The 24,325-nt window shown below is 34.8% G+C and overlaps 1 protein-coding gene across 1 annotated transcript in view; it reads right to left on the bottom strand.

Annotated features, from left to right (window-relative positions):
* The window catches only part of LOC115437389 (uncharacterized), an 89,427-nt gene extending 67,490 nt beyond the window's left edge, over nucleotides 1–21,937 (bottom strand). Inside the window, exons 1-14 of the mRNA XM_030160617.1 lie at nucleotides 21,638–21,937; nucleotides 21,392–21,442; nucleotides 21,051–21,217; nucleotides 20,881–20,951; nucleotides 20,499–20,664; nucleotides 18,609–18,746; nucleotides 16,836–17,013; nucleotides 13,365–13,504; nucleotides 11,817–11,920; nucleotides 7,977–8,142; nucleotides 6,287–6,472; nucleotides 4,258–4,410; nucleotides 2,944–3,088; nucleotides 1,231–1,389 (exon numbers count right to left, since the gene is read on the bottom strand). Coding sequence (XP_030016477.1) covers nucleotides 1,231–1,389; nucleotides 2,944–3,088; nucleotides 4,258–4,410; nucleotides 6,287–6,472; nucleotides 7,977–8,142; nucleotides 11,817–11,920; nucleotides 13,365–13,504; nucleotides 16,836–17,013; nucleotides 18,609–18,746; nucleotides 20,499–20,664; nucleotides 20,881–20,951; nucleotides 21,051–21,217; nucleotides 21,392–21,442; nucleotides 21,638–21,701 — 1,888 coding nt within the window. The 5' untranslated portion in view covers nucleotides 21,702–21,937. The remainder of the gene's footprint in view (nucleotides 1–1,230; nucleotides 1,390–2,943; nucleotides 3,089–4,257; nucleotides 4,411–6,286; nucleotides 6,473–7,976; nucleotides 8,143–11,816; nucleotides 11,921–13,364; nucleotides 13,505–16,835; nucleotides 17,014–18,608; nucleotides 18,747–20,498; nucleotides 20,665–20,880; nucleotides 20,952–21,050; nucleotides 21,218–21,391; nucleotides 21,443–21,637) is intronic.
* Nucleotides 21,938–24,325: the final 2,388 nt, after the last annotated feature.

Raw genomic sequence — 24,325 nt, 5'->3', positions numbered from 1 at the left:
TCATATAAAAACTTGTTGCATCAAAGTTAAAATAAACTGAAAAGTGACCTAAAACTATTTTTACTGCAGTACTCATTAATTTTAGAGCATTATAATTTCCTCAAGTATTTATTTTATATTCATATTATTTTACTGAATATTTCACTACAGTTGTGTGACAGTTGCAGCCGAGCACTTTGGCCCAATAAATTTAATCAAAATGTTTTTTTGTGTCCAGGAGGAGACCTCGGGGAAGACCCAGGACACGTTGGAGAGACTATGTCTCTCGGCTGGCCTGGGAACGCCTCGGGGTCCCCCTGGAAGAGCTGGAGGAGGAGTCTGGGGAGAGGGAGGTCTGGGCGTCCCTGCTTAGACTGTTACCCCCGCAACCCGGCCCCAGATAAAACGGAAGATAATGGATGGATGGTTTTTTTGTGTTGCAGACAGTGTACAGTTTTAATTGATTGTTTCTTGGTAATATGAACTCTAAACAAACACAATTCTAAAACACACTTTCTTTGCTGTAGCCTAGATGCCACATATGACCAGAAACCCTTTCACAGTTAATACATTACAAGAAGAAAACAGGTTGCATTTTGGATTTTTATCAAGCAAGAACTGTCTTCACAGAAATAATCTCAATTTAGTGATGTAGGCATTTTTCACGATTTTCATAAAGCAAAACTTTGATTAATTGAATTAATTGAACATATTGTCCAAACCTATTAACAGTGTTTAATCCTCTTGACAAATTGTTGATGGAGGATGAAGTTTTTCCTTTATGAGTTGAGTTTGAACTTTTAAAACCTTTTTGGATCCAATAGAAAATGAAAAAATCACAAAGTTTGAGTCTGTAATTATACTTTTCTTTTTTTCTTTTGTTCAGACAAGGTATAGTTTTTAGATGTTACCTGAGGAAGACTGGAGTCACAGTTGAAACTGTCAAAAAAACTATACCTTGTCTGAACAAAAGAAAAAAGAAAAGTATAATTACATTAACAGAAGACAAAATGAACATCATTAGCCTTAAGCTTGTGCATGCCTTATGATGATAATATACAAATTGCATTAGATTTGTCCCAGCCATGCTTCAGAGTTTGTGACTTAAGTATCTTTCCAAAAAGGATGATTTGTTGGTTCATCTACCACAAGTCAAACTCAAGAGTTAGTCGAGTCTATCACTTTTCACTGATTTAAAAATGATAAATAATTAATGTAGGTGCAAAGCATAAATATAAAAGCTATTGTTACCTGATGTGACAGTGTGATCTGAATAAGACGAGTATTTTAAAAACTCTGCTTCAAAATCTCTGCTGATGATATCGTCCGGCAGAGACTGGATCAGCGTCTGCTTCATGGGGTCTTCACTCCTCAGGACGTTGGTCAGGTGACTCCACACGTATGAGCCCACTACACAACAAAAAGCACATGAGATCAAACAAAACATGCCTGAAAAATATCTGTACCATTTCGTACAACTCATGACATCTGTAAGGTGCGAAACTATTAGTTATTCAAAATCAGTAATTAAAAAAAAAAAAAAAAATCTATTCACTTGTATTTAAGGTGATTCAGTAGATGATGAATCAAAAACACACGAAGTAGAATCATGTTAACGCCTTGTGAAAAACTGATTAATAGATCAAAACTTTATTTATATAGTATATTTCACTGCACAGTATGTTACAGGTACAAGATCTGTATGGAGAACGTAAATCTGACATTAGAAAACACAGTCAAGATCAATACAAATACAAATACACTGTTACCCATAAAGTCGGAATAATCTTTTTTTCAGACAAATTTTACATTTTATTCTTATTTCTACATATCAATAATGACCTTTGACTTGGTGTAATGATTACATATTGAGTCCTAGTTACACTTTATCTATGAATCATTATATGAGAAGGGGTAAAAATATTTTATTCCAGCTATATGGGCAAAAAACTACTCAACATGAGGCAAAAATGATGAGGATGACAAAATAATTAAGGCAACCATTAAAAAAAACAATAATTAAGACCAACTGTATATGAATAAATGTAAGACGATAGTATGGCGTATGAACGGACAGATACTGGAAATCTTTCCTGCCACATTCCATTTCTCTTTACAATAAACTCACCTCTGATGTTTAAACCCTGTCATAAACCTATTTCCATTAATCCAATCCAATCCAACTTTATTTATAAAGCACTTTAAAACAACCGCAGTGGACCAAAGTGCTGTACAGAAGAATAAATAAAACCAAAATAAAAGAATAAAATACAAGTATAGATTAAAAGACATAGAACTGTAGAAAAAAAAAAAGAAAAGCACTTTACTGTTATTTATGCACCTCCGGCCTACTGGAAAATTACATTTTACTTGCACACTACAGTTTATTATTGCACCTTACTGTTTAAATTATCCAGATTTCTTATCCAGTTCAGTTAATACTAATTCTCATTCATTATGTATAGTGTGTTCATACTTGTGTTGTATTTTTTTTGTGTGTGTATTCTGTTTTTTACAGTGTCAAAAGCTGTAATTTCCCAGATTGGGATCAAAAAATCAATAATCTATCTATCTATCTATCTATCTATCTATCTATCTATCTATCTATCTATCTATCAACAAAAAAACAACAAAAGTAGTAAAAATAAAGTAAAAAAAAAAAATTAAATATAGGTAATCTATAATCTAATAATAATAATAATAATAATAATAATAATAATAATAATAATAATAATAATAATAATAATAATAATAATAAAATAATCTATACTACTGACAGAAACGGCCAAACTGCTAAATCCACTTGTGTCCCAGAACAACACAGATGAAATGTTCTACAAAAGCAGATACATAATATGATAACAGGAATGTTACCTAAATGTCTGCTAGTTATACAAGCATTTTTAACATACTTTTACTGGGAGTCATCAGTGTGCTGATATGGTGTATGAACAAAGCCCAGACCTTGGCTGGAGGTCTCGTTCCTCAGGGTCTCCTTCACCGTTCGGAACAGGTCCTGGTCTGGGCAGCGCATGATTTGCTGGTATGCAGCCGTTCTGACCTCCGGATCCTCCTGGGACGAGCGGTACAGCTGCAACAGCACAGACCTCTGAAGAAAGGAAACGGCTGTCAGTCAGCCCATCACTTCCACCGCAGCTCATCATGAATTCATTAACACAACATTTGGATATTTTTTTTCAAAGAGAAGACAGGAAGCAGCTTGACGTACTCATGAGCTTTCTTTAAGTGATAAAATATTTTGACAAGACAGTGGCTGTTTTGGGCAAATCCCATATTTTGCACCTGGGAACATGTTTTTCCAACATTTCAGTCCCTTGCAGTTTTAGATCAGATCCACCACATTAACCCATAAAGACCCAAACATCCACCACCAAGCCAAACATCTACTGATGGAAACTGTTTAATACCTGTTGATCCACTAATCCTATCAATACATGTAAATAACTGGTGTAAAATGCAGTTTGTCATCTTTTCATGGTCATCAGATATGACCCATTTGGACGTTCAGAGGCTCCGTAGTTACCGTGGAAACACCGTCATCTTCTACAACATTGATTCCCCAGTCAAACCCATGGAGCTGGATCAATGACAGTGGATGGACACACTGGGTTTATGTTCAGTTAATGATATATTTTACAGTAAAAGTCACTTTTTCTTCAGTTTTCTCTGTTTCTGATATAATAACCTTTGAATTTACTCTGAGCTTTACTGAACATCTGCATAATCAGTGAATTAAGTATAGGAAAAAAAAGATTTACACTGAAAAATGCAAGTTACAGAGGATAATGTTATAATAAATGGTGATAAATCACTTAAGAAAGGTTAAATAGAGAGGAAAATGTATTTGGTAACTGACACAAAAGTAGCTCATATTGGACTTTATGGGTTAAAATACACTAAAACAAACATATAAATTAAACATCACATTATAATTACATGCCTTAAACCAGAGGTGTCAAACTCATTTTAGGTCAGGGGCCACATATAGTCCAATGAGCTGAAGTGAGTTAAACCAGTAAAATAATCTTTTTGAATAGTCAAATATTTAATCTGCAGATTAGCAGGAATCAAATTAGTTTAATATTAAGACTATGGAGGACATTCTGAAAATAAATTCACCTTTGGATCCTGTATAAATCTTGTGTCATCCAGTCAAGTCCAACAGAAAAATGTATGATTAACAGACACTTGGGTAAATGCTCTAATGCTGTTCTGTTCTATCATCAGTTCAGTTTAATGGTGTCAGTGTGAACTCACGTTATCTGAGCAGGGAATCCGTCTGAAGGCTTGAACGGCAGCCAGTCTCAGCTCCAGTGCCGCCGACGGGCTGACAGCACAGCGGGTTAACAGAGGGATGAAGGCCCCAGCCCACAGACCAGCATTTCCCACTGATTTCAGAGCATACAGAAGCTGGCAGGCAAGAAAGTAAAAGCATATTTACAGCCCATGAAACTGTCTTTAAGGCTTTATTGAGCAAGTGACTATTTTTGGTCATTTCCACATGCATTACAAGACAGTGAAACCAACAGTTCCAGTGAGGACAGTGAGTCAACATTCTCAGATCCAATGTGGTCTCCAGGGTCTGTCTGGTCCAATGTGGTCTCCAGGGTCTGTCAGGTCCACCTGTGCTTTGTTCGGTACCATGCAGTACTGGTACTAATGTAATGACTGATGTTCAAAGGGGTCATGTGGATGTGGACAGGGATCTGGACCAGCACTTATGCTGGTCTAATGTTCTAAAAGCGATGTTCATTTCACCTTACATGTGTTTTTCTTGTATTTTTTATATATACTTTTTGGATTTTTTTGTTTGCCAGTTATGTGTAAGGAACTAAATATGGTAACTTCAATAACTTACATTTTCTACATGACAATAAAAATATTTGAAAAATTTCACAAAAGTAACAAGTGATGCCAGGTACAGGTCAGCATTTCAATTATCTCTATATATGTGCCAAGTAAATTGAAACAAAATGTATGTTTTTATAGACATGAAATTTCACCCATTACATGAAAATGGGAGAAGAAAAAAGATTTTACAATTCATTAAAAATTTGAACTTTGACCTAATTTTTCCAAAATGTAACGACATCTATTCTGGGTCATTGGCAATCTATAAACCCAATTTGGTATGAATTCAACCAATAGTTTTGCTGCTACAGACAATTGAAATTTTGCCCATTATAAGTAAATGGGGAAAAAAAAAAGATTTTTAAAAAAATTCATAAAAAATGTGAACTTTTACCTACTGTTCCCAAAATGTAATGACATCTATTCTGGGTAACTGGCAATCTATAAACCCAATTTGGTATGAATTCAACCAATAGGATTGCTGCTAAAGTGTTAAACAAACAAGCAAACAAAGAAACAAACCAAACCAAAAACAATACCCCTTGCCTCCCGTTAAGGGGCGGGGTAATATGTCCTCCAATAACACACTAAGACTGAAATTTTGAGTTTCAGAGTATTCCTACAAGTGCCCTATAAAAGGTTAAATTCATACAGTTTATATCAGGAGTGTCAAACATGCGGCCCGGGGGCCAAAACCGGCCCGCCAAAGGGTCCAGTCCAGCCCCTAGGATGAATTAGTGAAATACAAAAAATACACTGAAGATATGAACAATCAAGGATGTCAAAATAAATTTAGTTCAATTCCATCTAAAGTGGGTCAGAGCAGTAAAATACTATCATAATAAACTATAAATAATGAAAACCACAAATTTTTCTCTTTGTTTTAGTGTAAAAAAATTAAAATTACACAAAAATATTAACATTTACAGACTAGCCTTTTACAAAAAATGTGAAAAACCTGAACAAATATGAACAACCTGAACAGTCTTAAGAGAATTAAGAGTAATTTTACCAATATTCTGTCTGTTATTAAATGTTTTGTGTATTTGTAGATCCACTGTGATCTGTACGTTGTAATGAACATGTGAAAATGAGAAGCTGAGGCCAAATAATGGCATAAATTGTTAAAATTGCACTTTTTTTCTTAATAAATTTCATTTTGGTCATGATTGTTCATGTTTTCCCACATTTTTTTAAAGGATAGTTTGTAGATGTAAAAAATTTTGATAATATAATCTTACTTTTTTCCACTCTAAAACATAGAAAATAGACATACAGATTTTGGAATTGATATTATTTATGTATTATCATGTTATTATTTTAATGATGTGGTCCACTGCAGGTCATATTGGGCTGTATGTGGAACTGAACTAACATGAGTTTGACAGCCCTGGTTTATATAATTCCATTAAATCACCATTGTCGTTGTGTGTACCTCTTTGACTTGCGTGGGCTCTTGTTCTTCACAGCCGTCCTTCAGGGTTTCCTCCAGACTCTGTATGAAGGTTTGTACCTGTGGAAGTTCACTGCAGGAGGTTTGGGATCTGTGACACAGCTGATAGACCAGTGATGATCCGGTTAATAAGGCTCTGGACCGCACCTTTGGGACCTCCAATAAAGCCTGAACACAAACACCACACATGACTGTCAGACTGATACTCTGCACTTCACTGCTTTATTAACGCCAGCATTCATTTGACTAATATAGCACAGAAAGGCTTCTGCAAGTTCCAACAAGTTCAGCTGAAGACTTTTAAGACCATCATTATTATCATTTCATCACACTGGGCCAAACTTTGATGATGCATCCAAAGTGAAAACAGAACAACCATGTGTGACAGCAGACGATCACTGCTGGATTTAACTCTTCATCTACTTAAGTTCTTAATTTGACCGTTGTTTTGCTCAAATGCCTCTAATTAGACACTGGATCCAGTCTTTTTTTTTCACATCCTCTCAAAATTGCTTTCAAGGTATTAAATTCAGACAGTTTGGTTTTAGACCTCTGAAAGAACTGTAGAAACCACAGTATTTTATAAAAGAGAACTGGGGCTTTAGTGAAGATTTAAAAAAAATAATAAGATGCTTCAAAAATAAAGTCAATATATTTTGAGTTAAAAGTCAATGCTATAATAATGAAGTCTTAGTTCTATGAGTTAAAAGTTGCATTTTTATGAGAACAAAAATACAAGTTACATTGAAGATTGGAAAATATATAAAGAACATAATTGTAATATTGGGAGAAAAGGGTAATATTTCTTGTTTCATATTTTCTGTGATGTTTTTCAAGTGCTTTTTGTATGATTGATATATGATTATTTTGCTGATTTCACGATGCTACTTTTCTGTTTTATAGTTCTGTGAATGTTGTACATTCTTCTTTTGTTTTAATTTATGTAAAGAGTCTTTATGTATCTTGAAAGTATCTTTAAGCACTAAACTAAAAAGTACAAGAATTATTTTAATGTTACAAGAAAAACAGTCCTAATATTTCAAGAAAAAAGGCACAATATTACAAGAATAAGGTTGTATTTTTTTTTTCTTTTGTTACAAAAACTCAAACTATTTTGAGAATAAACTCAATGGCAATTAAGTCATAATTGTATAAGTAAAAATTGAAAAGAATGATATTTTGAGAATAAGGTTGTAACATTTTGAGAAAAAGGTCAAACTATTATGAGAGTAAACTCACAGTACTTTGGTTACAGATTGAACTCCTGGGTTCAACAGATAATTTTGACATAACTTTTTCATTTCCCCGTGATCCTAGTGAGAATAAAGTGGGTTCAGATGATGAATGAATGAATTAACTTTTTTATTTTAAACTTTCTTATAAAAACTACCTACTGCTGTCAAAGACTTTATTCTTGTAACATATAACTTTTTCTGGAAAAATTATGATGTAATTCCCAGAATATCCTTTTTTATCTTTGTTCATAGTATTTATAAACTTCTTCTACGACTCATAAAAATGTAAACCACAAAAATCCCATTCTCCTCCACTGAACCAGCACAAGTTAAGAACAAGGCCAGTTCATTCAATAATGTCGACGCCGCTGCTCTGAAGCATCGATCTGCCTTAATTTTTTGTACAGATTCAAGTCACAGCACGGTAAAGTTCCTACATTGACCGAGGCGAGGATTTGCGGTGATGGATGAGGCATCAGGGCAATGGTGGTGAGGACAGACTGAGCGTGCTCGTCCTCCAGCTCTTCGTTCCTCATGAGGTCGGTCAGCAGCAGGATGCAGTTTTCAGATCCACAGGCTGGTAAAGCGTCCAGTAACGGCTGCCTGTGCAAATCAATCAGCACAAACATGCTCAATATCTAAAAATGTGACATATTAGGGGTATTACAATGCTATGAATGATGCAATGAGGAATGTTAAGCTCCGAACTGTGGGTAATATGTAAGCTGTAATTGTATTTGTCATCACACTGTGATTTATATCATGTGAATTGTTTAATCTGTATCATTTATTTCACTACGTTATAAATCACACACTTTATACCATTATACCAGCGGTTTTCTGAATTAATTGTGGCTCAATTCCATTTATTTGTGGCTTGAAGTCATGCAGTGAAGACACAACAAAAGGGACTATCTGGTATTTATTATTATACAATTATATAAATCATATTGATGGTGCTGTTATTGTAAATTACACCAGTGTCAGAGTCTCATTTTACTCTTGATTCTGAGGCAGATGTTCAAGGTTCAAGGTTCAAAGTTCATTTACTGTCATTCATTCAATGTTGCACGTGAAGAACAAAATATGTACTCAGGTCCCAGTAATAAGATAAGAACAGGATTAACCCTTTCCATATGAATCAGACTCAGGCAAGAAATTAATATCAAAACTGTATAAAGAAGTGGAAAGTGTAAAAGGAAACAACACAGCATATATAAACAAAAAGTGGGAAAAAGAGGTGGGAAGAATGTTAACGGAGGAGGAATGGGACTATATCAATGAGCAACAATGGAAAACATGCTCCCTATCATGGAGGGAATATGGCTGGCAGAATATTATGAGATATTTTATTACACCAGTGCAGAAATCTCAGGATACAAGATGCTGGAGACTATGTAGTGAAAGTAAAGCCACTCATTTTCATATATTTTGGGACTGCCCTCATATTGTGCCTTTTTGGCAGGATTTGAAGAAAAGCATGGAAAAAATTTTCAAAGTCCAATTTCCATTCACATTTGAAACTATAGACTTGGGAAAAGAGAACCAGGGGAGAACACATTCACAGGATAAATATCTATTCAGAATATTGTCAGTGGCAGGTAAAAAAGTCATCACTAGGAAGTGGCTACAAAAGGATGCACCAAAAATGGAGGACTGGATAGAGGTTATAGATGACATCTATAGGATGGAGAAGTGGACTTTCTCTGTCAGACTGGATTCAGACAAATTCAACAATTATTGGAAAAACTGGGTTGATTTTATAACACTATTAAGAGTGGATTTTACTGGATAAGAGCAAGTAAACCCTTGGTTCGTGCTACACTTTAAATGTTCAATGTTCATTTTAAACAGCGGAAAAGAATGGAATGTGAAATATACTTATTATTTCCCTTTGACTATATTTTTGGTTGCTTTGTATATTTTTACTATTACTGCTCCCCTGTTTGAGTATATTTTTGTGTTCTGTTTTGTTTTTGTTTTTTTTTCTTTATATACACAGAAGTCATGTACACAATGTAAAATGCTAAAATAATGCTGACTGAAAAAATAATAATAAAAGGATAACTACAAAAAAAAAGAATAGGATTAACCCTTTAAACCCTAAGCCTAAAATGGTTCGTCCGGACTTTTTTTTTCTTATTTTGACTATGACAAGGTTAGAAAATATGCAGTGAGTGAGTCTTTTAGCCCATTTTTCACTTAGAACTTTCAAAATCTAGCAGTCATTTCCAATTTAGTGCATGTTATAATACTCTTAAACACCCTCTAGTACAGGTGTTAGTGAAATTACTGTAATGAAACAATAACGCCTATAAAGTGCAATGTCTCATGTTTCAGAAACTGTTGGAATTTTTCCAGTTGCACAAACAGTGAAAGAGTTACAGCCATCCAAAATGCATATGTGCAGGGTGTGTCAGCAGTGACACGTCAGGTATTAAAGGGCTCATATTTATCTAAACCCACTTTTATTAGTCTGTGGTTCATTTATTTGTGTATTTGGACCCTAACAGTTCTAAAAGTTAGAATTTGAACCCTCCAGGTGCTGCAAAGCTATCTTTATATTCATTCCAGCAAAAATCGAGTGGATTTCTACAACCCGTTTTAATTCCAGCTTAATTTCTTACATTTTATAACTAGTGACATCACAACATTTGCACATATAAGGTCCAGAGTTCTGACAAATATTTCTCCAGCTCGACAAAACTGTTTATCAGCAGCAGTGGTTGTAGTAAAAACTGAAAATATGTCCAAACTTGGAGCTGATTATTTAAAATGTTCAGTTATTGGTTGTATTAACGAATGCAAGTGGCTGAACGGGACAGAACAGGACAGTCAACAACCTGGAGGGGGCGGAGCCTGAAGTGTCTCATTTGAATTTAAAGGGCCAGCGCTCAAAGCGACCTTTCTGGTGTCATTAGTCAGAAATAGGGTTGAAGATGGACCTGTGGAGTTGAATGAATGAAGAATTCAGACCCAAGTAGAGCATTTACAGTTTATGGAGACCACAGGGAAATGTTTGAAAATGCATAATTCCATTTAAAAAGCAAAATATCACTCCTTTAACCAAGTATGTGTCGTTTCCTACTACACTTCCATCAGACAAGTTACACAAATACAGTCCATCACAGCACATTGGAATCTCAACCTCCCAGTATTTTAATTGAATGTGCAATAACCTGCTAACTACATCCAGGTATTTTTAATTCTAATTCAAATGTGCAATAACTTGTTACCTCTCAGTACTCTTATTATTATTATTATTATTATTATTATTATTATTATTATTACTCTTTTTTTGTCATAATAGTCTATTTTACAAATATGTATTTGTGCTTGTATGTGCAATAACTGGTTTTTTTTTACATGTTTTAGCTGTGTTTATGTTTTGCATGTCTTTTTTGTCATATCTTTACCTTTTTTCTAACTCCTTTTCTGACTCAGGGAAACGCACAAGAATTCTGATGTACCTATACTTACTATGTATCTGTGCAAATGTCAAAATAAAGTCTATTCTGTTCATACTCCATTATTTGTTGTAGCACTCCACACACCATCTCCCAAAACACAGTTATTTTATCACATTTCCAAAAGACATGTGTGTGATCTACATCAAATTCTCCACATTCCCTCCAAAACTTCTGCTGTCTGACTTCAACCTTTGTCTATGTTCTCCCAAAATATATGAAACATCAAACAGCAGTGATGGATAAGCATAAGTTGAAAAACAAAGAGATTGTCATGTAGTGCAGAAAAATAGGATGTCATTTTTGTGTTTAATAGCAGTAGAAGTAAAACTCCGATCCCTTATGCAACACAAGTACTATTAGCACACTCTGCTTTAAAATGCATAATTCCATTTAAAAAAGCAAAATATCAGTCCTTTAAAGAGTTAAAAAAAAAACAGACATATAAAAACACATACATAAGCAAAACACACCATTTAAAAGACATTCCCTAGCAGATGTTGTAAAACACTGAGTTGACGCTCTCCTGCTTTTTCCTGTTGTGTCATCTGTGTCAGAGGGTCGTTCCTGATCTGATCTACTCTCACACAGACTGTCCTTTGTTTACTTGGTGAATTGGCCAGAGGCTGTGTATTTTTCCTATTATACTATTAACCAAGAGCCCTTTCAGCTTAAATCCAATTTAGTGAGAGCTGAGCACAAGCTCTTTCATTAACTGTAATGCAAATTATATCAGTATGTTAAGCTAATTTTTGACAGATTCGGACATGGATATGTATAAATCACAGCTGCAGGAATGAAAACACTGACCAGTCATTGCGGCATTTGAATGATGATTCTTGCCAGAGTGTCTTCAGCTGAGAGAACGTCAGATCTCGGAGCAGGAACACCAGTTGAAGGAACTCTTGTGATATCTAAGAGCAGATGAAACACAGAACATAAAACACATCGGCTAAAATTTCCTTAGGGGGTCAAATGAGTGTCCATTTTTGTCAAAAATAAACAGTTGTCCTAAAGTCATAGAAGTGTGTGTAAATAATGCTAATCCATTTGTGCACAGACTACTGATAGTCTTTGACAGTGGAAGCTCTATTTTCATAAATATTGGATTTGGAATAGCATGTGTATGTGAAAACTTTTGCTGGTGGACGGACGTGACAGTGGACGGACGTGACATTACCCATGACGATCTGGTCAGTACCAGTGCTTTATTAGGAATAAACTTATAGACTTACAATTGATAATTCTGCTCTTCTTCATAAATGTTAGCATTGTGGATCTAAAACAATCCCAGCTGACACAAAAACACTAAATGTGTCAGTGGACGGATGTGACATGGTTGTTGTGGATCCCATCATACTGATGCTCTGCAGCCATGTCACCGTTTACACTAATGATCCCTGTGCAAAAATTAGGATCACAATTATTTATTGGATAGTTTATCATCAGACTAAAGAGGAAAGAACAATATAGAATTGTTCTTTCTGTATAAAAATGCTTCTTATTGTAAAACAGCTGATTTAAACAGTGCTGTGTGCCATTCTTCATGTATGTATTGGTGGAACATAAGCAGGATGGATCAGCACCATACTCCAGACTGAACCTGTACAAATAAAACATGTGATATGTAGGAGAGAATCTGAGAGGAAAAACTGGGGAATCTAAAAGAATAGAAGATTTGTTTTTCAGCTCAATTCAGTTCAAATAGAACTTGTCCATTTGTGACATGAAAATATAGCATTAATTGTGCTGAAATTGTTCATTTTTGAGCTAAAAAAAAAAGTTCATATGAGCATCAACATGTTGAACAGAACTGAAATCCTGTCCATTTGCAGAACTGTCATTCACCAACACAAAGTTCCTTTGGATTCACTGAGATTGATTTAATATGAACAAAGACACAAAGAAGACCTCTGAGCACATTTTAGCCGACGTGCAGATTACTCTCTGGTCTTTTAAAAGTGTTCATGCTCGATTGACTCCGCTGGACTGTGAATATACATTTCATCCCGTCCATCATCTGTTGCCAGCATAGTAATTATATCACTGCGTAGGTCGACGTTTGGAGCTAACACCCCTTTTAAAGCTTTCCCATGTAAACAGACTACGATAAAGTGTGCCAGAATGAGTTTGACTGACCTCCTGTGTAAAGGAAGACATAAAACCATTGGCTGGTTCACAGCAGCGCCCCAGGGGAAGCCAAAGCACAACATGCAAACACAAACAAGCCAACAGTGGTCTGGCAGGGGGATAGGCTACTTCAAACTGATTCACATTCACTGAGGGCATTTCACTGGAAGCCTGACACACATAAGGAGAGTTCCTATGAAATAAATACAGTTAAGTGTGGGGAGGAACCTGCTGCTGGTCCATGAGGCTGCATAACATCCTGATAGTGTGACTGGCTTGCTGAGGTGTCGACGCTTTGTTTCTTCCTGCTCGAACAGATGCCTCTTCCTCAAACAGCAGGTCAGTGAATGCACCACGGCCTAAAGAATCTGTGGAAAAATCAGTGATGGGAGACGTATTCCAGTTAGCATACCCAACGTAAACTCCATTATAAGTAAAAGTACTGCACAGTTTGGTGCTTCTGACTGATATATTATTATATTAGGCATCATTGAATTAATAAACACCACAGCAACCACTCATGACCAAATAATCTACCAGTATAAAATGTTTATTAACTACTGACCCATGGGGCTGCACGATTAATCAATTTTAAATCAAAATTGGATTATTTAATTAAGACGATTTTTAAAAAAGGGAAATCATCAAATCAATTTCATGTCTCTTGTGCCTACCATAGGTTCCTCCTCCTATCTGTGAGGGCGGTCTTTCACAGCAGCCCGTGTAATGACCTTAAATCTGTAATTGGCCTTGCAGTAGTGATACCAGTGTAAGCTGTGGTGCATGCATGGATCCCCTAATTCAAATATAACTGCATAGGGATCACTCATCTTACGTGGTCCACGCACAGATGACTGATACCTGTTACTGACTGACATTGGTATAACTTCTGTGGGCCCAACATGGAACTTTCAGGGATTCCGTGATACCATCTCAGATTTGAGGTAGGGAGCAGTGCCTTGCATTACAGGCTGTTCACAAAAACGACATGCCGACTTCTGTTGTCTTTTGTAGTTTTACCCAAAAATCGAAATCGAAAATTGAGTTTTTAGAGGAAAAAAATTGGGATTTTATTTTTGGCCAAAATCGTGCAGCCCTACTGACCCATTAATCCTATCAATCCATGTAAATAATTGGTGTAAAATGCAGTTTGTCATCTTTTCATGGTCATCAGATATGACCCATTTGGACGTTCAGAGGCTCCGTAGTTACCATGGAAACACCATCATCTTCTACAACACTGATTCTCCCGTAAAACCCATGGAGTTTTAATAAATGACAGTGGACGGACATACTTGGTTTATGTTCAGTTAATGATACCTTTTACTGAAAAAGTCACTTTTTCTTCAGTATTCTCTGTTTATGATGTAATAACCCTCAACTTTAATCTGAACTTTTATGAGCATCTACATGATCAGTGATTTAAATATAGGAAAAAAATTATTTACACTGAAAAATGCAAGTTACAGAGGATAACATTATAATAAATGGTGATAAATCACTTAAGAAAGGTTAAATAGAGAGAAATATTTATTTGGAAACTGACACAAAAGTAGCACTGGGTCTTTGTGAGTTAAAATACTCTAAAACAAACATATAAATTAAATATCATATTATAATTATATGCCTTAAACCAGAGGTGTCAAACTCATTTTAAGTCAGTACAATAAATTTGGGAAAACACATGATTTTGACTGAAAAATTGCAAAATATGGAAGATTATTTTAAAATAGATGGTGACAAATTACTTAAGAAATGTTAAATATAGAGAAAAAATAAATAATAAATAATGATCATCAGACATGACCCATTTGGATGTTCAGAGGCTCCGTAGTTACCGTACCATCTTCTACAATATTAATTCACCAGTAAAACCCATGGAGTTGGATCAATGGCAGAGGATGGACACACTTGGTTCATATTGAATTAATGATACATTTTGTTAAAAAAGTCACAGTTTCATAATTTTTCTCTGTGTCTGATATTATGACAGTTAACTTTAATCTGATCTTTTATGAACATCTACATAATCAGTGAATTAAATATAGGAAAATACCTGATTTTTACTGAAGAAACGCAAAATACAGAGGATAATACTACCTGATTTTTACTGAAGAAACGCAAAATACAGAGGATAATACTATAATAAATGGTGACAAATTGCTTAAGAAAGGTTCAATAGAGAGAAAAATTCATTTGGGAACAACCACTGGGTCTTTATCAGTTAATATAGAAGCATCTGTATTGTCAGCGCAAGTTACTGTTGAATGGAGCTAGTCAGAATATTATATCCACTTTTACCGACAGGGAAACAAGACATATCCAGAGACTCATTTCAAGATTGAAGAGAATGACCAGAAGACAAACAAAGTTTTGAAATATTTATCTAATATTAGTATTTCTTATTAAACCACATCGGAAATTAAAAGTGAAAACTCACTGTTTCATGCAGGTTTTAATAACTCGTAAAAACCTGAAATATAAACTGACTACACACTGTATATGTTATAAGTAGGGATGTAACGATATGAAAATTTCATATCACGGTTATTATGACCAAAATTATCACGGTTATCATTAGTATTGTGGTATTGTTGAAATTGTGCTCAAAATGTTCAAAAACTACTTATACACACACTGAAATAATTTAACCAAATTGTATTAAAAATAAAAAAATAAATAAAATAACAGTCCCAATGTCCCTTCTGTGTCAGAAACATTCAAATATTAACCCTTAGTGGTCTGAGCCTATTTTGTCCGTTTTTCAGTCCTTGTGATTTTGCCTTTATATACTATATAAACAAATGTTTACTATACCCATGTTTGGGATCTGTTTTTTCAGCACAACTTCATCTAAATCATCTGTCTATTATTTTTTCACTTTAACCTACTATAAAAACACAAAAGGACAGAAAACACAAAAAAAAATATAAAATTCGATTTGAAAACTGTATATAATTTATTGCATAAATAACACACAGAAGCTTAACGAACCTTTTCAAAGACTTTAAAAGTGAATATATGGTTCCAAAGATTAGGTATAGAAAATTAAAATTGTAATAAATTCAATCTATACTCAAATATTTGACATAAAAGCAGATCTTTACATAGACGTTTTCTCCCCTAAAAGTGCGGTAATCAAACACAGTTATCATGATAATTAGAATTTAAACAGTAATACTAACCGGCTGCAATTTTACTGCAGTTTATCGTTATACCGGTAATCGTCACATCCCTAGTTATAAGATACCAAAAAGGAAAAAATGGTAGGAAAGTGGTTTAATTTTTATCGTTCTATTGCAGTTTAAGAGCTTTTTATATTATTCATTGTGTCAAATCTTAATCAGTAAAGTAGCTAGAGGTGTCAAACCAATGTAAAGGAGTAATAAATATATATTTATCTTAAAAGAGTAAGCAATTGGTCACTACACTTGTCCCTTATTCTTATTACTCTTGTGATTTGCCAAAATCTTCCATCAGAATATAGACTTCATAGAGTCTGAAAACACAGCCACAAAGAAGTGCATAAGTCTTGTTTCCTGTCAGGTTACTTATATTAAAATACATTATAGGTTATCATCGACGTCATGGCCAGTGAAACCAAACTGTGCCCACTGAGGCTTTAGATACAACACTCAAACCATGTGTTGGTTTTATTAATACAGTGGAAAACACTGAAGAGTTGGTAGTACTCCTGACCTGGTCCTGGTGGTGTCCACGGCTGAGCTCTGAGCAGGATCAGAGTAGACACGGTTTGGGTTTTTACTCGTCCGGCTGTTCTGGATGATGTTGCTATGGAAACGACTTCAGTGCAGTTGACTTCTTCCATCACAGTCGATCGATGGCGTTGAATACAGTGCAGCTCTGACTGCAATGACTTGAAAGAACAGAAGAAGAGGAAAACTCTTAAGTACAAGGCTGAGGTGCTTGTACTTTAATTCAGAATTTCTAAAGTGTTCAACTTTATACTAAACTAAATCCCTGAAGTGAATATTCTTATCAGGTGAAGTCACATCTCCATATAGTTAGATAGTTTCTGATGAGAGGATTCTTTAAGGCCTGGACAGTTATCATCCTTCTTACATTCAATAAAATCAAATAATAAACTAAGCAACATAAAATTGGACTTGCATGGAAAATGCCTTACCACAAACCTGAAAACAAGCTTTTCTGAGTTCATGAAAGGTTGACTTTGTAGATTTACAGAGTTATTATACTCACATACAGCGATGTTACAAACAAATAATGACCTAACAGAATATGATGCACTGCTAATTAAACTACGCTACAGTAAATAAAAGCTGATAAAACTAGCTCAACTTTAAACATCTGCAGTTCATATTGTATGTCTATATTCACTTCGTATCTATACACTGTGATTCAAAATTCAAATAAATGTATGTTAAAAAAAAAAAAAAATAATTAAAGCAAACATTAATACATTAGCAATATATCATATATAATCACATATGACTGTAAAACCCTGACAAGGACAAGGAAATTACACATACTTGGTTAAAGGAGTGATATTTTACTTTTTAAATGGAATTATGCATTTTCAAACATTTCCCTGTGGTCTCCATAAACTGTAAATGTTCTGTTTGGGTCTGAATTCTTCATTCATTCAACTCCACAGGTCCATCTTCAACCCTGTTTCTGAGTAATGACACCAGAAAGGTGGTTTTGAGCACTGGCCCTTTAAATGCAAATGAGCCACTTTAGGCCCCACCCCCTCCAGGTTGTTGACTGTGCTTCTCTGTCCCGTTCAGCCACTTTGTGTTCATTAATACAACCAACAACTGAACATTTTAGGTAATCGGCTCCAAGTTTGGACATATTTTCAGTTTTTACTACAACCGCTGCTGCTGATAAACTATTATGTCGAACTCAGAGAAATGTTCGTCTGAAGTCTGGACCTGATATGTGCAAATGTTGTGACGTAACTAGTTATAAAACATAACAAATTAAGCAGGAATTAAAATGGGTTGTAGAAATTCAGTCGATTTTTGCCGGAGTTAATATAACTTTGTGGCACCTGGAGGGTTCAAATTCAAACTTTTTGAACTGTTAGGGTCCAAATACACAAATAAATGAACCAAAGAATAATAAAAGTGGGTTTAGCAAAATATGAGCCCTTTAAGATACTTTTAGTGACTTGCAAAAAAGCTATTACAAGGAACTGGGGAAAGACAGAACCACCAACAAAGGACCAATGGATCACAATTATTGAAGGAATATATACAATGGAAAAAATAACTCACAAACCATGACTACAAGTTGTACAAATGGCCAAAAAATGGAATAAATGGACTGATTATAGAATCTGGAATGGTGGAAGGACTGGATAATGTGAATGTAGTGTTGCTACCCAAGCATGATTTGAGTGTTTGTTGTTTTTGGTGATTATGTGTTTATGAAATTTCAATAAAAACTTAAGTAAAGAAAAACAAAAAAGAAAAAGGTTGAACTCACTGTATCATCAGACATAGACACTGAATGAGGCCAGAAGTTTGCCAGTCTGCTCTGTTGGCACTGTTTTATATCCCTGATCTTCAGCAGCACAGGCCCTCGCCGCTCATACCTGCTGCTGCATGTCCCGTACACATCTGTCTGAGGAAAAGGCATTAAAGCAAAGTCAGATAATCTCACTGTCAATGTACCATATTATGGAAAGATGCCGATAATTGTGTTTATTGTTAGGACTGAAGATGGTACCAGACAGACAAGGAAACATAGTACACCAGTCATGACAGGGTGTTATTTTAGAGCCAGACACTCCCTGAATACATGTGATGGTGTTAAATATTCATAATACACTGGAAAATATCAATATCTTACCAAGTGTATTTTTCTCATTTCTAGTCCAAATATCTCATCACACTTAAAATCAGACAGAATCACCTAAAGAGAAACTTTTCAGTGAGATATAAGAACTTATTTTTAGGCAATAGATCTTGAAAATCTTATTTCAAGAAATCTTACCAAGATAATTTTCACTTGTACCATTGACAGATTTTTTTGTTTGAATTAAGAAAAAAATAAATAAAATCTTGAATTAAGCAAAAAAAAAAAATCAGCCAATATTTGGAACAAGTGAAAATTATCTTGGTAAGATTTCTTGAAATCAGATTTTCCAGATCTGTTGTCCAAAAATCAGTTCTTATATCTCACTGAAAAGTTACTCTTTAGGTGATTCTGTCTTATTTTAAGTGTGATGAGATATGTGGACTAGAAATAAGAAAAATACACTTGGTAAGATTTGGATTTTCTCCAGTGTACAAAATATGAGTGACTGCAGTTAGCAAAGAATCAAAGTACTGTTACATTCTACATGGTGATTTAACAGCTTTGCCATTTTATTCAAGGGCATCACTAACTTCCTATAAACCTCAAAAACAAACTCATACTCGAACTGTAGCTTATCCCTCTACACAACATGATGAAGATGCATGTTCAATTTAACACATTTGGGTTGTTTTTTTCTCATTTTAACACATTTCATACTCTAAGAAAACAGAATTAAAAAACTGCCCTTTTTGCTGACATTTTTAGTATGTTCAAATGTGAAAACCATAAATACATTTTATTTTCATTTATGTTTACTGGTTTACTCTCTAACTTGATGCTGTTGGAGATTAAATGTCAAAGAAAAACTGGATCTTTGCCTCTTTTACCAGACAGACGCCACTTTTGTGTTAACATATACAGTACTTATAAGCATGGTCTCTATAGCAAGTGTTTATATGAGCAATTGGGATCAGTCAGCTATTGCATACAATAATAAAAATACACTGTTGCCCATAAAATTTTTGTTTTCAGTTACATTCCACTTTTTATTCCTGGAGGATTCTGTTGGGTTTCTGTAAATTGGCTTGAGAGTCTGGTTTGGACCAGCTCTATATGTAAAATGTCATGAGTTAGATTCAGATTCAGATATTTTATTCATGCACTGAGAAAAAAAACATATTATGCATGAGCAGTTTACAACAGATGTACATGAAAGGGAACCCCAAAGAACCAAGAGTGCTTACAGATAGGGGACCCAAGATAACTTCTGTTATGATTTGGCACTATATTTTTTTAAAAAATTGATTGATTTACTGATTCATGCGCATCACCTTTGACCAGGTACAATGATTACATACTGAGAATAAATGACATTGTCACAATCCTTTCACAAAAAAGTTACAAATATTTTATTACAACTATGGGCAACAGTGTAATAGTAATAGTAATAAAAATCATCATCTTCACCATCTAACAGAATATGATTCCAATTACACTGTAAAATATGCATAGAAATACACTTTGAAAGTAGCCTCCCCATCACTAATTACAGAAAACATGACCATAAACCCTCACCTCATTCTTTAATTCCAGTTTGGAGACCATGTCGGAGGTCTGGAGCATGCTCAGTAGAGCCCTTTTAATGTTAAGGGCCCACACCTGCTCCCCCTCCTGAGGACACAGGGCCGTGACCTTTCCCCCCTGGAGGGAGAACTTGAGGCGCGTTCTCTCCAGTGACTCCCTGGGAAACAAAAACACCAGATGAGCCCCCCGAGACCAGAGACCACAGACAAGTAAAGCATCTGAACAGAGGATCACATTCACAGAAAAACAGTTGCAGTGCTCTAAAACTATCATATGGAGAGAAAGATGGATAAAATTGCATGCATTTATGCAAAATAATTAAGCAAAAGAGTGTTAAATTGTGCATTTAGTCATTCACCCATTGGTATATTACCTTAAACTTTTTAGGCGCTGAACAGAGTGCTCCTTCTGAGGAGAAAGACGCTTTATCTGTGGATTCCTAATCTGTTGAACACACACACGTACATGACAAAAAAAGAACATTACTAACATTTTACCAATACCTAATAGGGTCTTTTCCACACTACTTGTTTTAAATCTGACCTGCATCATTAGGTGACACTTGGAAACCACATCAATATCAACCACACAGTCCAAAGCCAGTCCATTCCTACCAGCATTAGAACCATGAAGGGTTGTGGTGACTGTTGTGCTGTACCTGTAAGTGTACCTCACCCCTCTCTGATACGACAAATCAGGGGTAGAAAAGCCTAAAGACATGAAGACATGCACGATTAAAATGTTTCAATTTAGGTAAAAGCTGTATCATAGGAAAATACTTGACCTACATGTAAAATAATCAGCGTCATTGATGTATATGACAATGAGAATGCACTGATTTTTATATATGAATTATCACACTGAGGCAAAAACTTAAATCTCACCAGCACAACTTGAATCACAGAGATTTGGGTCCGCCTGAAAGCAATTACCTACTGCATAGAAACTCAAGTAAATATCTCAGACACACCAAACAAACAATAAGTCTGTTAAACTTCCCCACAGAAAACTGACAATTATGCCATTATAACACTGAGTTTGGTCACCTCTGTCACTTCTGCTTTGAATAAATATTGGAAAAGAAACAGCCTAAATTACTATAAAAGGACATAAAAAAGCAGTAAACTCACCATGCAGCAGAAGAATAATTAGTGTAAACTGCAGACCATTATACGATAATAAGAATATAGCCATAGCAACCCACAGTCCCTGTGTGTCTGCCTGCCTCCGAGCGACTACATGTAAGCAGGATGAAAACCAAGCACTGTTCACAGCCACTGAATGACCACGCTTGTACGTGGGCTTCGACACTGACCCATACTACTCACAGCAACCAATCAGGAAATACCTTCAGGGCTGGAGCTACAAACATTCACTGGGCCAATCACTTGTCCCAGCAAAGGGCCTCGATACACTGGGCGGATGTAAGATGTAGTCCACATATGGACAGAAATGTCCATTTACGACAGTAATAAACAGAGTGTAGGATACAGTTTAGCTCTGCAGCATAATACACATTTTCAGACATGATTATGGGAACATTTCCTGCAGGGATAGTTATGGTATAAACTACATAGATGGGCAGTGTTTTCATCTCATAGCCTCAGCACAAGTACAAGCCTGTATGCTTTTGCACTTTTTAAAGAGACCAGTAACTGAGTAAACTTACTTAGTACTGTCCTTTTTTCTTTCTACTTCTGCACCTCTGCATCTCTGAGTCAAATATTCTCACTCCACTACATAGATGTCCTCATATGCAAATGTAATATACCCCATATTAACCCTTTCATGCAGAGTGGTCACTACAGTGGACAGTTATTCAAAACTGTTGTATATTTATGGGTTTTGTTGTTTTAGTTCCATATCAGCCAACACAGCGGACACTTCTGCATCATCCCATACACTGACATTCAGACCATTACTGTAACTTTATGCTCTTAATAAACCTGATCTGCACTAACTTGACTGAGTGTAAATGAATTGCTAATTGTTATTAGACTGTAATTAACGGTTTTCTTAAACCAAAGTTCTTTTTTTTTTATTATTATTATCTCCATGAAATGAGTAAGAACTAGTATTAGATTATGTTAAAAGGTGAGAAAACATCAGATTAGCTGCATTAAAAATACTTTTGTTTCATAGTTTTCACACAGTTTATCACTTTCTGATTATGGGTTTTAAATACATGTTTCTTTGCTTAGAAAATTAAACACATGGTGTCCAAATGAGTGGACATTTTAAGTAACTCTATGAAAAACAGGTTAATTAAAAAAAAAAAAAAAAAAGAATCAATCTCATTGTCTTCTTTTCTTGCCTAAAGAGGAATAAAAACACTCAAGAAAAAAATCTTGACTAAAGTTCTCATAATTCATGCATGAATGAAAGGGTTTAATTTCCATGTATGAAATATATCTACATTTGAAATTAAAATATATAGAAGATGTGTAGAAGTACAGCATAGTATAAAACTGTAAGAACTTCACATGTACAATTTTTTTTCCTATGGTACATTTGACAAACTATATCGTATACTGCACATAGCAATAATACTCCTGATTTAGGGGCATAATTGAAATTCAAGATTTACTTTGTGTCCCACAGTGAAGGGGAATTTGATTTGTCTTGGACTCCTATCAGAGCTGAGCCACACAATCTCAATTAAAAGGCACTTAAAATACATAAAAGATAATATAGCGAGATCATTTATCTAAAAAAACAGAGAAAACATAGTTAATTTACAAAAAAATGAAATTAAATAGTTAAAAACATTATTATTATGTTATATATTAAATCATTATGATGTAAACATCTATATGAATCTATATACTCTACATACCCATAAAAAGGCCAATGTATGTGTAAAACTGTTATTTATGCCATGTATTACATTTCTATATAGGTTCATAACTTTAATTGCTACTCTTTCTTTCCAGATTCATATCATCAACATAAAAAAGACAACATCAACCAGTATATTAGGATGTAATATTATGGATTAAGCTACACAACAGTGAAATAAGCACATAAATAACCAAACAAATAAGTACATAAACTGAAGTACAAATAAGTGCCATTTGTAATTTACTTGAATACTTCAAGTGTTTGCAACTTTCTACACAGTTAAACAGATATTCTGCTTTTTATTACACTTAATTTGTCTCATTTTTTACTAAGTGGCTTCTTTATAGATTCAAGTCAACAAATAAATCATGATGTATGCGATTAAAGACAGACAGACAGACAGACAGACAGACAGACAGACAGACAGACAGACAGACAGACAGACAGACAGACAGACAGACAGATAGATAGATAGATAGATAGATAGATAGATAGATAGATAGATAGATAGATAGATAGATAGATAGATAGATAGATAGATAGATAGATAGATAGATAGATAGATAGATAGATAGAGTTACTGCTAGTTGTAGTGCAGGGGTCTCAAACATGCGCCCACCAAAGGTTCCAGTCCAGCCCGTGGGATGAATTTGCAAAGTGCAAAAATTCCAGAGTCCAGGCTGTGGAACTCATTTTAGTTCAGGTTCCACATACACACCAATATGATCTACAGTCAAATAATAACATGATAACCTACAAAAAATAATGACTCCGTATTTTCTTCTTGGTTTGATGTGAAACAAATAACATTACACTATGCCTATAAACAATGACTACTTCCAATTTTTGTCTTTGTGTTACTGCAGAAAATACTGACATTTCCAAATTGTCCTGTAACAATAAAATGTGAATAACCTGAACAAATATGAACAACCTGAAATGTCTAAAGAAAATTAAGCACAATTTTAACAAGTGTT

The sequence above is a fragment of the Sphaeramia orbicularis genome, chromosome 17 (assembly GCF_902148855.1).
Source record: "Sphaeramia orbicularis chromosome 17, fSphaOr1.1, whole genome shotgun sequence".
Lineage (NCBI taxonomy): Eukaryota > Metazoa > Chordata > Actinopteri > Kurtiformes > Apogonidae > Sphaeramia > Sphaeramia orbicularis.
The sequence above is the reverse complement of the archived record's forward strand: the minus strand, read 5'-3'. Positions and strand labels throughout refer to the sequence as shown.